The sequence below is a fragment of the Takifugu flavidus genome, chromosome 16 (genome assembly GCF_003711565.1).
Source record: "Takifugu flavidus isolate HTHZ2018 chromosome 16, ASM371156v2, whole genome shotgun sequence".
In the NCBI taxonomy this organism is placed as follows: domain Eukaryota; kingdom Metazoa; phylum Chordata; class Actinopteri; order Tetraodontiformes; family Tetraodontidae; genus Takifugu; species Takifugu flavidus.
Genome location: NC_079535.1, coordinates 3,636,273 through 3,651,307, shown reverse-complemented (window position 1 = coordinate 3,651,307; position 15,035 = coordinate 3,636,273). Strand labels below are relative to the sequence as shown.

The following is a 15,035-nucleotide window of genomic DNA, read 5'->3' as shown; positions in this document are numbered from 1 at the left end:
AAACGTTAAATTCCATAGAATATGCGTAGCTGAAAAGCATATTCATATATCTTATAAAACAGTAGTTAATGTGCATCCGAGCGGAAGTTATACGTCACAGGTTTTCACGGACGGGGGATTAGCTCAAATGGTAGAGCGCTCGCTTAGCATGCGAGAGGTAGCGGGATCGATGCCCGCATCCTCCAACCTATTGGTCGTTAACTAAGGTGAGGTGTGCTTGTTGTAAAATAACTACGCAGTCATCTTATACCAATTTATCTTACATTCTCCTTAAAAGAAAACCACCAAAAATAATGTAAGATTACAATCCTGTCATATCACCACCTTATTGCCATTTGCTTAATTTTATAGAAATCAACAAAATATTCACTCATTAAGTAACTGATGCAACAGAACTAGTGCTCTTTCAAACTTAACCATCAAACATCCACTTTTAAATTAGGCTGAGCTGAAATCAGGTGGGTTTTAATTTCCTTTTGACTTTTTTTTTCTAATTAAACATCAGGAAAAAAAGCACACTGTTGGGTTTACTTTAGATCAACACAAAGGTGAATGTTTTAACCAAAATAAAACACAATCACAATACTAAAGTTGCACAAACCACATATGAGAAATACCTATTCTTTTTCTCTGCTGTTGATACATCAATGCTGATCTTCTACAACTCAAAGGTGTCTTCTGCAACAGAAACCTCAGGCCCCCAACATCTTCTTCACCATGTAACCAGGCATGTTGTAAAGGAACAGAGCTAAGATGGCCAGCAGCAGGAGAGCAGCGACGATTTTGATGGTCAGCCACCTGTACTGGTCACACACCAGGTGTTTCGCAGCTTTGAGGGGGATGAGGAACCAAAGGAGGGCAATGTCTGGTCGGCTGGTAGGACACAAAACCAGAGTCAGTGAACAGCAAAGAGAGAGACGCCATTCAACCTGGCGTTCAGACAAGCAAGTTGCTGGCTGAGCCAGTTGAGCTTCACATACCACAGATGTTTGGTTTTGAAGGTGAAAACATCAAGGCTAAAGACACATGCTACAATATGACAGGCAGAATCATTTCTTTTGTTTACCGTGTCCATGCGAGGCTGGACAACAGAAGGGCTAAACAAGTGGATTCCTCCAAAATTGTCTTTTAGCTTTAAGAAGCTATTTTGTTAGCTGATAGCTAAGGTCACTCCACACCCTTTGAATCAAAAGGAATGTAGTGATAGGAAGCAGAAGGCAAGAGCATCAGATCCCATTTGGCATATGAAAGTGCTGGAACCTTCTGCAGAAGAGTCTGCAGCAACATATCAAGCTCCCAGCATTTTCTTGACCATGTAACCAGGCATGCTGTATAGAAAAAGAGCTAGCATGGCCAGCAGCAGGAGAGCAGTGACAATCTTGATGGCCAGCCACTTGTACTGGTTGCAGATCAAGTGTTTAATGGCTTTGAAGGGAGTGAGGAACCACAGGAGGCTGGTGTCTGGCCGACTGGAAAGAAAGAAAAACGATAAACATTGTGGATGGAGCACAGCTCTCTTTCTAAATAGAAATTTAAAAAAAAAAATAGCTGCAGACAAGAGAAAAAGAAAAAAGGGAAGGCAAAAAAAGAGCATTTGAGGATCTTAGATTGTGTGTAGGAATAAAATCAGAACGTTATGGAAGGGAAAGTGATGCATTCAGAACTTAACGTAATGTAGTCTATTTTATTATTATTAAATTATGAAGTTTTATTAAGGTTTATACTTGTTTTATATTTGAGAATTTATTAGTTTTTACATTTAATATCATTTTATATCTGTTTAGATCTGATTTTACATAGATTTGTGTTTTATCTCTCCACACTACAGTTAGTTGACTCCTTTTGGGAGCTTAATCTCTGTCTCTGCTGTATTTGCAGCTGCTGTGCACTTCATAATTTCATAATTCAGAGATATGAGGACCAAGACATTGGTAAATGTGAAAAGTGGGGTGACAGCTGAACATCCACCATACTTGGGTTTCTCCAGTGGCTCAGGTTCGTTACGTCCCAATCCGACTGGGTTTCTCTCGGCTTCCTCTCCAGTCAGGAGGTGCAGTTCTGCCTCCACTTTCCCCTTAATGGACGACAACAATGAGCGCTGACATAGTGAGCTGATTCTGAGAAACAACCCTGTATTTCTAAATACCGTGAGCTCAAACTCGTCCTCCTCGTTTCTAGCAACAAAAGGCCACCAGCCCTTGATTCTCTTCTGCTTGAAGATGGAGACCATGGGCATGTCTCCTTCGCTGGTCACCATCTTGATGGTGCACTGTTTAGCCGTCTTTGCCCCACGCGGAAAATGGTTCAGGTCCAACTCGATCGCACCTTAAAGAGAACATCATTATTGCTACCATGCAAATGAAGCGGTTTGGTTTAATACTGATCTCCGCTGTCTCCACCTAAGAAGTCGTCTGCAGAAAAATGGTCGGCGTCCCACACTTGCAGGTTAAGGCGAGGCGGGATCTTGTATTCCGTCTCATCCCAGGCAAACATGGACTCCTTCTTGGAGATGACGATCTTCTCCTCAGCCATGAGATAGTCGAAGGGGTACACTAAGCGCCAGTTGAAGTTCCCCTCCCCGGTGATGGAATGGTAGTGGACATCTGTGTCCTGCTTGTCCTCCTGTTGGCCCTTCAACCAGCTGTTACAGGAAGAAGGTGTGAGACGGAACGTTGTGTCTCGACGCAGTCGCATCAAAAAAGCAGAAACGGAGAGCTGCTTTTACCCGCGCACAAATATGTCGCTTGATTTCTCGCCAGTGAAGATATCATCGTCTTCCAGGACAACCTCATCTGTGTTCCAGATGATCACCCTCAGCTCAAACCTGCCGTGAGAAGAGATCAGAAAACATGCGTGAGTGAAGAGGAAGCCAAACCAGAATCGGGGACGTATGCTGATAAACATACTTCTTTGGTTTCCGCGGTGATATGTCAAGGGCGGGGCCAGGTGCGGTCATATCCTTCGGAAACATATCCACCCACATCTCAATTCTTCCCTGTGTGGATGTAAATCAAGAAGATGGAGTGTGTGTTTTTACTGAGATGGGCTCTGAGATAAGACGAGGTCAGCAGGCATTCGGCGTTTGACTGACTTGTTCAATTCCCGGTTTGTCTGGGTGGAGCAGGGGCCTGGTTTCCACGTGTTCTGGGATGAGTTTGTAGCCGACCCCTGGGATGTCCTCCCAGTGCTTCAACACAGTCAGAGCCAGATGCTCATCAGTCTTCTTCTTCAAACCTGAGACACGAAAAACAAACAAAAAACAATGGTAAAAGGCCATTTATTGCAGAAACATCAGATGCTTCTCGCTCCGGGGGGAAACCAATCACCATTTTCATCTTCTATCTCAGTTGGTGCCATGAAAACACGATTCTCCACCTTCACTCTGCCTCCTGGCCCATAATGAGGTCCATCCAATTTGCCATCTTTACACAGCTTAGCCAAAATTTGTGTTGGCTTCATGGGGTCTCGCCACACATTGTAACCATGGCTACATAAATGAAGGCAGGTAGTTACAATTACACACATATATATAAAAAAAATGATTTAAATATTAGGACAGTCTTTCATTCTTACGTGGCGTAGTTACTCGTGATACCACATGTGGCTCTGTGTTTGCTATAGAAACGGTTCTCAAGGTCCAGTTTGGTTTCTCCAATCAGATCATCGGTTCCCACCAGGTCCCAGTCGTAGATTGACACAGTGAGGGTCGAATCCATCGGAAAGGTCGCCTCAATGTCAAAGGATCTGATACAAGGAGCTGCATTTTATTTTAGGGAATAAAAGGCACGAGTGCAAGTGATCGGAGGAGAAACGTTTGTACTTACTTGCCGAATAGAGGATTCAGCTGTTTGGAGATATAGTTCTCTTTGTCTTTAATCTCGGATTTTCCCAGTTTAATGGCAATGTACGGATCGGCTTTCCCGTTAATGTCAGCTGGATGCAGATCTGTGGCCTACCACAACCATACAACCCCCCCAGAATAAAATGAATGCTTCCCTCGTAAAGAGGTGCAGAACATGCTCAAACTTACCCTGATGACATACACGCGAACAAGGACATTAATGGGATCGTTGCTGGGAATGTTCTGAAACATTCCCATGTTGGAATCATAGTCTCTGTGTATTTCATCTGACACTTTGTAGACACACATGGAGCCCTAAAAGGAACACAATAAAACGTAAGTGAAAAACGCAGCTGCATAAAAACGGACAGGCAGACAGAAAGAATTCCAGCCCCTCCCGTAAATGCTTATGTGAGTTTACGACTGTCCGACTGAGGAAAAAAAAACGAGTCTTACTTTGAATTTTCCAACTATTCTGTCCTCGTCTGTGACGTTTTGGTCGTCATCATCTCCACCTTTTCCTCTGAACAGGCTGAAACAGTGCAGCCAGTCCTCAAAGTTGTCAAACTCACTCTCCAGTTCCTTTGGGTACACCTTATTGGACCAAAGAATACATCTAAAAACACATTTTTTAACGTTTTGCTTTTGACTGTGGTGACTGTCCAGCACCTTCAGCTCCTCCAGCTTTGGCTTCTTCCTCTCTGCCGGCTCTGCCGTCTTCTTCTTCTCCTTCTTGCCTTTGCCTCTTTTGCTGCCTTTCACTGGGGAGTCATCAGTTTTGATTTCTGAGTACAGGTTTGTGAAGGTGGGGCGGGGATGGGGGGAGGAAGAGCAGAGAACTCCAGACATGAATCCCACATGAAAGTTGCCAAAAGCAGCAGTAACTCAGTACAGCAAGCACCTCACTGAAGCGTATACTACAGCGATATACATTTCAGTGGCGATACTTGGATACTTGGTGGTGGGGCAGGGTCCTCTATGTCGACAACTGGCTGGGTCCTTCCTTCATAAGTCACAGTCACACCAAAATACAAAACACTGTTGTATATATGCAGTCATGTGTCAGATTATTCTTTATGTGTGTGTATATTTTACGACCGAACTGTGGCGTGTGTTTTCTGTCTTTTTTATGGACAACTTTCATGGTAAGAGTGTGGACAATATGCACAGGTCAAAGGACAGGAGGAGTGGGTTTTTTTCCCACATATGGAAACTTGGATTCATGTCAGCGTCTACATGGACATAATTTGGGGTTCACAAATGCACGGTGGAGGAAGAAAAAACAGTTAATGAGCTCATAAAACATGGACATGCAACTGCCCGGTTTCATATAATATCTCGTCTGCCTCCTCTGGAAGGACGTGTACATGTGTGGCTGCAGCAGGCATCATTAGCTGAACAGGCTGGTACGGGGTCAGGGACAGGGGAGAAATGGAGCGTGGCATTTATTTTTAATTAACACAACACACCACTTTTCTCTGGATAATCAGTCCACCACCTGCCAGTGTTTCAGACTTTAGATCCCATAACTAGGGACAATGTTACATATTAAAATCAGCTTTTACCTCCACCATCTGCCATGTCCATATCATCTCTGTCCTCTGAGTCTGACAGAGCACCTTCTTGGGCCTTTAGAGACTGTAAAAAATGGTAATTTCTCAGCTCCAGTTGTTGGCTCTGAACCAGAAAAGCTTGTGTTACTCTTCTTTTACCTCTGTCAGCGTTTCGATAGATGCAAAATACTTGGACCACCAGTCCAACATGCTCTCATCAAGATCATCCTCTTCGATGTCTTCACCCTTCTTCCTCTTCCTCTTTTTCCCCTTCCCGTCTTTGTCATCATCCTTTTTTATAAAAAAAATAAAAAAAGACATCATACATATCCAGAGTAAATTTTAGGGCACAAAAAGAGAGTTGCTTACCTCAATCTTCACCACAGCATCAGAACACTGGAGAGAACAGATGAATAATAAATAAGTGCTGCTGAATTAAATTCTTAAATTCTTTGAACTGACATTAAAAAAATCACACTCACCGAGTCCAGTTTGACCACAGTATCCATCTTCTTGAAGCCAGGATCAGTGTCCATGTTGACCACAATAATTTCCTCTGGAAATTTGAACAATATCAACGATCACTTACACATTTACGCCCTCTTTTCACACCTAGCGTAGAATAGACACGGAAAATATGCAATGGTGCTGTCTTTTCGTGCCTGCTGTTGACCAGTTGTTGGCCTGCTTGTTTGTCCCTCGGAAGATGAACTTCCGCAGGCTGGTCACGGCGTGGGAGCCCACCAGAGTGTAGCGTCCGAAAGCCCTGCAGTCCACCACTCGGATGTTCAGCGGCGGGTGAAGCAACTCGTTCTCGGGCAGATCCTGACGCACGCAAACAGAAACACTTTGTATTGTACTTCAGAACAACACGTTCTGCAGCAGAGGTGCATGGAAATGGGTCTGGAGAGTAAGATGGAGGAGGAAATACCACTTCAAACCACTTGACAAGGGTGCTGAAGTTGGGGTTTTTCTTGTAGTTGGAAATGAGGGCAGATTGAACTCCTTTCCCAGCACATTCAATATCAACTCGTGGCCGATCCACCTGGGCCAGGTTCACCCTCTTCAGGTCCCTCAAACCCCAGAACAGAACCTGTAGGTCGAGTAGGTTGGCTCATTTTATCTATCTGTGTCACTGAGCAAACGATCCAGCTCTGTAATATCTTTACCTCAATCCTGTATTTGCTGAGGACTGGTCTGATCCCCAGTGGCACTGGCAGGATGGGACCTCGATCCATATCTGTGGGGCCATCTATAGGAGGAAGGTCAGCCTTTCCATTGGGTCCAATCTGTCAGGAGACACCAGAAAGCATTGACGGGCTAACCCACTACAAGGACACATCTCATTACTGCGGGTTACCTGCAGTAGCTCAAAGGCTCCCAGCAGTTCTCCAGCACAGCAGTTCCCACGGTAGATCTGATAGTACTCTAACTGGGGAGGGAAACGGGGGGGACCGTAGTGTTCGTCCGCCATCTTCACCACTGGCTTGGCAAATGTGCGACCCATGAAATCCGCTTTGCCCTGAAAGCATGAAGACAGGTGAAATCCTAATTACTATTATTATTAATAATTATTAATAATTATTTAAATGAGAGACAGAGACAACAGTAAACAAAATAGAATTTTAAATGAACCAGTAAACCACAAGACAGATGCATAATTTTGCCAAAGACATCTGAGCATTGACGTTCATTTGAAATCTCTCTTGCAGTTAGTGGTTACGTAGAGTCCAAATTGGTTATTTCCCACATTCAAGCACAAAATGTAACTTAAAGGAATGCAACAGGTATAATAGGCCAATGAGAGCCCGTCAGTCCTTGTACTGGAGACGTGTCTTATTCCTCTCGCATGCCTTTTTTACCACTAGTGCTGCTACAGTATCAAGCCATCAGAACCCACACTCTACTTATCCAAAGGGTCATCCAATAAAAGGGTGTTATTGCCAGGAGCAAATATAGAACTTACAGTCAGTAAAACTGATTTTGATTGGAAGTGAAATTGCCATTAAATAATAATAATAATAATACAAATAATATCACAAAACACATCCTGTACAGATGTAAAAGGGATGGAACTTGAATTTATTCTTCTGAACGACAGGTATCTGTATCTCACCACTGTGTCCTGATCATAAAGTTCAATGACAATAATCGGAGGGTCGTCTCTCAGCTCACAGGCCTCCCCGAAGAGCTCCACATTCTCAAAAACCAGCAGCTGGTCCCACGTCGGACACAGCGTCTCCGGCAGCACCTGAGAGGGAAACGACGCCTCTTGTCAAGATCCAGAAAGCGCTGAAAATGGAATCAGATTTGGGCCGCTCACCTCTGTGACCTGACTCTGTGTCGAGAAGAAGATTCTGGCGAAAGGATCAGACAGACCCGTGCTGTCGGCAGCAAACAGGCTGCGGGCTTGGTACATGTGGACCCGCAGCTGGAAGATCTGTTTCACTGGCAAACGTCAAAATAAACGTAAAATAAACTGAATCTGTTTCCCTTTGTACTGTTTTAGAGTAACAAAGAAGGAACACTACGTTGAGACAAGGGTCTTACTCATGTAGCTAAGGCTGATGGGTGGTGAGAAGGGAAGGCCAGGCCCTTTGGACAGCCTATTTTCCTCAAATCCATTGGGCAGCCCGCTCAGGTAATCCTTGCGCTGTCTGTTCAGACCAAGCCACAGATATATCTCTATCTTAGCCTGGACTGTCCAGCCGGCAGGACCAAATCCTTTCTTCCCAGGGATCTTTGTTACACACAGGAAAATATTGGTTTGAAAAGGGAAACATTGTCAGGTGATGTTTGGCAACTCACCCTCAGGAAGATGGTCTTGACTTTGCCACAGTCCTTTCCTTTCTCCTCCTCGGTCCCAGAATAAAGGATGTCTTTAGAAGGAACGCGGGCATATGCAATGCGTTTCCCATTGCTTAACATCCATATGAAAACATCAGGAATGCTGTGTTGAGGCTGTAGTAAGGAAGGGGGATTAGTGGCACAACAGACTCCAGCGGTCATAAATATAACGCTGCTGATCTCACCTCGTCGGCCAGGAAGCGCAGCTTCGTGAGGAAGTTGTGAGCTAGCTTGATCTTTTCCCTCACTGTACTTTTCTTTACCTGCGACCTCATGGATTTAGCTTGCTGAAAGATGGTCTCCTAAACTCATAAAGAGACCCCGCTTAGCACAGATACAACAACACATTAACGACAAAAAAAAGCTTGAACAGTTCCTTTTTTCTGCGACACACCATTTCTGAAAGACACAGCTTCAGCCTCTCTTTGTCAAGTTTGGTTCTGCCAGACTGGTTCTGGTCCTTATTAGCCAGCGAAAGAAAGTGACTGAAAGAGGTCAAACCCATTGTATAGTTATCATTATTATTCAGCATTCGAATTACATAGACCGTGCAGTTTGGGATTGAGACCACAGACCTGCAGGCCTGGCTGAGTTCCTCCAAGACGCCTCTCAGTCGGCGCTCAGGGTACGCCTTCTCTGTCTTGATGATCTCTTGCACATCATTCAGCCCGTCCTCCTGCAGCAACAAGAGGCGTTTACACACTGAAGCTCATCCAAAGACCAGCAGATCACAGTACTTGCCAGTTTATCTGCTATGTTGTCAATAATGTTGGCATTGTAAAGCCTCCTTCTCTGGTCCTGCCACCAGCTCTTGATATAGATGCATGGCTTCCTCTCAAAATAGGGTAAGTGGAAGTAGTTTCTGTGGATACGTTGTAGCATTTATAACCCAGTAAATGTTATTAAATGCAGGCTTTGTTGGGGTGGTGGGTGGAGGGTTGCTGCTCTGACCGGTCAGTGATGACAGGTTTCATAGGCGGTGTTGTCGCTACAGAAGTGATGTCCCCATCTTCATCCATCTCATCCTCACTGGAGTTCTGGATCAGTTCGGTTTCTTCCTCGTCCTCGTCTCCACCTTCCTTTTTACCTTTATTTCTTGTTGTTGCAAGCCCGTCAATCTCATTTCCATAGTAACCTGCCACAAAGAAAATAGGTTATTAAAAATAGATTATGAATCACCGGTGGATTTTAGGAGCAATAGATTATGAGCGGGAAAGGGCCGCACCGATGGTGACCTCGAAGTTTATGGGCTTATCACCAATCTTTCTATCGATCATTGTTGCCTCCAGAAAAGAGCCAAAGACAAAGAACTCCTCAATTTTCCCAGTGGCATTCTGTGAAACAGAAAAAAAATCTTTATTTTACTGCTCTTTATGGTGTCAAACGTACAGGACATTAAACACAGAGTAATGTGGACCACCCTGGGAGAATCCTAAGGTCCCAGCTGAGTTTGTGTGACTTACATGGTCCAAGAACAATAACCAAGCCCATTAATGTAAACAGTGTGTTAATAATGCAGATGGTGGGGGCTTTGAAAAAGATGATTAATAATTCAAAATAACTGCAGAACAATGAGCTGGCAGCAGGATTACGCAGGTTTCTCTGCATGGCCGCCCATGCAAGCAGTGGCTCACCTCTGATATGTTGGGTACTCCCTCCACCTGCACCTCCGTGGAGCTGGTAATTTCAGGTGAGGAAGGGTCAAGTATCTCCACACCCAGGCTGATGAGCAGGCGGGCCCTGAAGGACACTCCCTCCCCGAGGCCTTCATTTAACTCCTGGTACTCATCCATCAGTGTGTAAGTACGAGTGGAGCCGTACATGTTGACCCAGGCGGGTCCGAGCGTGGGAAGAAAGCCTGAAAAATAAAGAATAAACATCATTTCCATCTGATGACCAGCCAAAGGAAAGAACTTGTTTCCTGGGCAACAGGGAACCCACCTTTGTCCCCGTCATTAGAAATCTTCCGCAGGTCCAGGAAGTGTGTGCCGATAGCGACATCGTTCACTTTATCTGAGTCCCGGATCTGGATCTTTATGCGCTTGCAGAGCGGGGGGAACATCTCAGTGAAAACGATTTGCTCGTTCCAGATGGGCTCGTAGCAGCTCTTCTGCACTGTTGTTTTACCCTTTAACCAAACGCCATTATAGCAACTCGTTAGCTTCTCAGCAGCCACGGGACAGCTAATAACACAGATTATTAAATATATTGACCTTCTGCCCAGCGAATTGTACTTGGACATAAGGATCAATGAGGTCCTTGTTTTCTCCAATGAAGGCCTTCTTGACATTGGCCATGATGCTGGTGTTCATTCGGGGAAGTCCCTCAGCTCTATAAATCTTCAGGTAGTAACGAGCCCACTGTCGCTCTGCGGGTACCCCATCTGGCAACAACAGGTTACTGGAAAAAGGACAAAGACGTGAGCTGTAGCATCTGAATCAAGACAATTTCTGTTTAATCAGAACTTTGATGAAACTAAGATACCCCTCTATGTCATCTTCATCCGTCTCACTGGCCTTATGTGGGGTCTTCATAGTATCACCCTTGGCCACGACTGCAATGTCACACTTGATGTAGCCTTTGCAACCAGTTGAGATGTCATCGGGGTCGCACAATAAAGCCCATTTGTGGTAAAACTGATGTTCTGTGGAACAAACAAGAAGAAAGACTTGCTGAAATATCAGCGTGATGAACTCACAATTAAAAAACGGACTTTTCTTTACCAGGCTGGGAGTAGATGGTGCCCACATCCAGTTTGAAGGTTCCTACCAGCGTTCCACTACGCAGTAGATTTTTGGAGTGAATAACCTGAAAACAGCGTAAGGCTGATTCACTGCAGCAAAACTATCCTTACAGAGTCACCAGGTTGTGTCGCAACTTACAGACAATTTCAGGATTTTGTCGAACATGACGTCTGGAGAGACGTGGAAGTCAAACACAAAGTACTGTAAAGGGAATTAAACATTAATGCAGTCAGGGTGGCCGTGGGTGAAAGAGCACGTGTGGTTCAAGTGGCCGACCTCATTGTAGTACGGGCAGTTGGTCGATTCTTTCATCGAGGTGTATTTTTTGTCTTCTCCAATCTCCACGCAGACCATCGGGTCCATGTTCTGCCCCACCAGCTGCCTGGCTTCAATCACTGTCACGCTCACCTGGAAGGAATACGTGAGGTGAAAATGCAGGATCACCAGTGAATCAACACAGGAACACAAACACATGAACCTCTTCTCACTTGGTAATCCACTGGCCTCCCAGAACTGGGCTCCATTTTGATGTCTGGCTTTGAGCTGTAACACAAGAGCAGCCAGGCCTCCATTTCCACACAGTAAACCACAACAGACAACAGCAATGTCAGTGTTTCCAAGGCAGCTGTGTGAAGAGCTGAGCCATACCTACCGTTTGTTTGAAACGTTAGTGGTGACGGCCGTGACTGAAGCCAGGGAGACGGCGTCGATGTCCGGGCCCATGAACAAGCCTCGTCGGTCCAGATTCTCCGCTTCAAGAATAGCAGGCTCGTCTAGGGATGCACCATAAACAAAATAAAGGTGCTGGTATTTAAAACAGTGATAGCGGAATTATTAACAGTCATGAATCACTTCTGCTCACATCTGTAGAGGTGATTTTTGCCTACTTTCTTGAGGTATGACTGAAAATACTTTATTCTGATAGTGTCTTTGCATCAAATCATCTTCAGCTACTGATACCTCCATGTCTGTCCTCCTTGTGTCCACGTTTTGTCCGCTTCATTGTTCCAATGTTGGCGCTGGGAAAGGGATACACAAAGGTTTCATAACAGTAAAACATCCGCATCTCACCTTAAACCAGCTATTATTGCCTAGCTCTTTGGAAATAGCTCATCTTATATTTTATGCATGTGCGTTTCATTTTCTATGCATGATCAGGAATAAGACCCACTACTTCTGTCTGCCGCACAAAACCTGTTGCTTAAGGCAAGAACAGGAGAGTGCTGGGACAGGATGAACTATAACCCACTGACTTTGGCCAAGAACTCATTGCAAACAAGCCCACAAACCGAACCCCCCCCCCCCCCTTCCCACACACACACACACACAAACTGTCGTGCATCTAAATTCCAAATATTTGTTGAAATTAAGCTTAAGCACGCGTGTAATTAATCTCCTGTCAGAGGGATGTAGCTGTGCTACATTCAGAGGATGCCACCTTGATACATTTGTTTAAACATATGTGTGGAGCAGAAAGATAACATACTTAAAAATAGAATGTTCACAGAATTTAATGGGATTAGGAGTGTAAACTATCTAGGACATCCTTTTATAAAAATTTACACAAAGGTCATAAATCCGGAATGCTAGGGTTCATTTTTGACATTGATGTTCATATTGTAGCCTTATTATTAAACGTTACTGCACAGATCAATACCAATGAATGTAAAACATAGTTAATTATTATAAAGACAATAATAAAAAACCAATTAGCTACTAAGAGCAATGATCATTTCATATCGACCATATAAGTAGATGCAAAAAACCCTAAATATTTCTGCAAATGACAAAAGTGACACAGCAATAACTGCTGCTTCCTTAGCAGATAAAACTGTCCTTCATACATACCACACAAGGATTTAAAGCTTGGGAGTCTTCTGAGCAGCTTCCTTCAGTCACGTTCTCTTTTCATCTGAGGAAATAAAAAAGACCCGACGTGAACATTTTTGACATTCACGCAGTAACTGAGAGCAGACGACACCATCAAGCTGACCAGAAAAGGATTTGCTTCGCTCCGGTCCGAAGTTGGTCAGGAGTGATGTGATATGATGATGAATAGTGCATGAAGGCTGAACCTGAGACAGGTAACTATTGGTAGGGTCTGGTGATGGACGTCACTGTGAGCAGGCGGTGCATTATTGAAAATATTAAATGGTTCTGGTTCAAATAGCTTCATATTCTAGTCAAAGGTCCCTAAATTTGAGGTTTTTTTCCTGTTATTTATGGCCTATTAGGTTCTGCTCCAAACAGGATTGGGCTAATTTGGCTCACTTCCTGTTTTAAATAAAAGAGTTCAGCATTCTGGTTTTTAATTGGGGATCATTTGAAAACTGCAGATAAATAAGAATCAGTTAGAACAACATTTAAAGCATTGAGGGCACTGATTGCACTGCTTTGCATTGCTGGAATGAGGCATGCTTTAACAACTTCCATTCAATGCAGTTTGAATGCCACGGGACAACTCATCAATAACACATACGGCCAGGCACCAAAGTCTAAAGTTGCTGGTGTCCGATGATGAGACAGACCTCTGAATTATTCAAGCCCTCCTGTCAGAGTTGCACGTAACATCCTCGATATGTGTCACTCTTCGCACAAAAAAAATACACATACAGGGAGGAAATGAGAGGAAAATGCTTGTGTTGTAATAATTAGGTCACTTCTAGGGCCCAGTTGGGGAAATGATAATGCTCATTGTTGAAAGATGCATGAAAAGTAATGTTTGGCTGATCTGTAAGACATTAGAGAAAAAGTGGTGTTGTCCCCACATCGTTACCATCAAAACAGTGTGTCGCATTGGTTCCTGATGAGCCACAAGTGGTTGATACTCCCAGTGTCACTAACCCGATCACTCTGCTGAGGGATTCTGCGCTTAATTACACGCATCAATAACAGCTACGACAAGGCGCGAAAACCATGTCCCAGGTCCTCGAGACACCCTGGAGGACCGCGTCAACAGTCGTGCAGTGTTACCGGTTGTACATGCTGGCTGTTAAACTTGTTTTCTGCTGGGTGTTGTCATCAAATGGAGCTTTAAACACTCGAAGATGTGTTATGGTTGATGTCTTGTTGGATACGGGAGAGATAAAGTAATTTGGGTGATTTAAAAATATTTTACGTATATCAGCTTCAACATTGGACATATCAGCAGTCAGACACAAATCCTATGTTTTTTCTGTATTTCTTGAGATAAGAGAGTTGATATTTCAATGTTTTATGAATAATTAGGTTTCACAAATGAATATGTATGAGAAAGGAAGCAGGCCTTTAAACTGACACCTTTGACATTACCGTCTCTAGGGCAAGCCTCACAATGACCTGATACCAACCCTGCAATCTTATCCTGCGTAGGTCCTGTGTCCTCAGGTCTTGTTTGGTTAGTTGTAGGCGGGTTATCACCATTTTGTCCGTGCGCCAGTGGCTCTGTGGGCGCACCACCTGACTGGTGTTGTGTTCGTTGCAGGGTTAGCGAGCTTGATTGGTGGAAAAAAGGATAAGAACTGTTGAATGTTGTCAATGGGCAGAAAAGCTTGGGTGTATTTGATCTCAACAGTTCTGCAGGAACTTAAAGTAACAGTAATGTTTACTATTGTCAATTCCTGGGTCTGTGTGTGAAATTGTAACAATGCATGTTATACGAGGAAACCAATTTAAAAACATTCATCCCATTTATGATGTAGGGGCAATAATGATACCTAGTGGTCTAGAAAAACTGTGTCTTCCATCCAAGGCCTTGAAGAATAACTCAGTGTTATAATAAAGACCATTTATGCGCCGCATGGTGTTACTACAGTGAACCGCAGCGACACCTGGCGGCCACTTCGCTGTAATAGCGGGAACGAATAAAGTCACGTATTAAATAATTTGACTTACGGCAATTGTGAAAGTAACTGACAAAGACAAGACTTCTGTTTCTGCCAACTGCAAAGAATAACAAGTTAGAAAGTTATCTTAGCATTTAAAACCCATTTTACCTCAGCTTTGAAGCAATGCTCATCTTTGACAGAGATAAAAAAAATGTTGCCAAGGCCAACTTACATTTACTGCCTC

The 15,035-nt window shown here is 44.0% G+C and overlaps 1 protein-coding gene and 1 non-coding gene across 2 annotated transcripts; one reads left to right on the top strand and one right to left on the bottom strand.

The window, feature by feature from the left end:
* Positions 1 to 112: 112 nt before the first annotated feature.
* Positions 113 to 185, top strand: trnaa-agc (transfer RNA alanine (anticodon AGC)). Its single transcript has one exon. It is a non-coding gene; the product is annotated as a tRNA-Ala (tRNA).
* A 122-nt stretch (positions 186 to 307) lies between these two features.
* LOC130539938 (otoferlin-like) lies at positions 308 to 14,454 on the bottom strand. The gene is made up of 43 exons (XM_057058716.1): positions 14,315 to 14,454; positions 12,834 to 12,897; positions 11,946 to 12,004; positions 11,638 to 11,758; positions 11,474 to 11,528; positions 11,262 to 11,393; positions 11,124 to 11,186; positions 10,965 to 11,049; positions 10,726 to 10,885; positions 10,455 to 10,641; positions 10,183 to 10,369; positions 9,876 to 10,099; positions 9,467 to 9,575; positions 9,193 to 9,376; positions 8,983 to 9,103; positions 8,817 to 8,917; positions 8,636 to 8,726; positions 8,427 to 8,543; positions 8,203 to 8,355; positions 7,945 to 8,134; positions 7,718 to 7,842; positions 7,511 to 7,645; positions 6,755 to 6,916; positions 6,564 to 6,683; positions 6,326 to 6,487; positions 6,057 to 6,219; positions 5,877 to 5,950; positions 5,764 to 5,790; positions 5,554 to 5,685; positions 5,407 to 5,479; positions 4,511 to 4,626; positions 4,298 to 4,435; positions 4,031 to 4,156; positions 3,825 to 3,952; positions 3,574 to 3,744; positions 3,327 to 3,487; positions 3,092 to 3,234; positions 2,907 to 2,995; positions 2,726 to 2,824; positions 2,400 to 2,641; positions 2,147 to 2,325; positions 1,974 to 2,074; positions 308 to 873 (listed from the first exon to the last, which is right to left on the bottom strand). The coding sequence occupies exons 3-43, from the start codon at positions 11,986 to 11,988 to the stop codon at positions 693 to 695; spliced, it is 5,370 nt and encodes a 1,789-aa protein (XP_056914696.1). The 5' UTR covers positions 11,989 to 12,004; positions 12,834 to 12,897; positions 14,315 to 14,454; the 3' UTR covers positions 308 to 692.
* Positions 14,455 to 15,035: the final 581 nt, after the last annotated feature.

Bases quoted from the DNA above. Each gene is read 5' to 3' on its own strand.
- LOC130539938 (XM_057058716.1), bottom strand. From the start codon at position 11,988: ATGAAGCGGACAAAACGTGGACACAAGGAGGACAGACATGGAG. The intron at 8,918-8,982 runs GCAAGTACTGTG...TTGTTGCTGCAG, and splicing joins ACAACATAGCAGATAAACTG to GAGGACGGGCTGAATGATGT. The intron at 2,642-2,725 runs GTAAAAGCAGCT...TTCCTGTAACAG, and splicing joins AGCGACATATTTGTGCGCGG to CTGGTTGAAGGGCCAACAGG.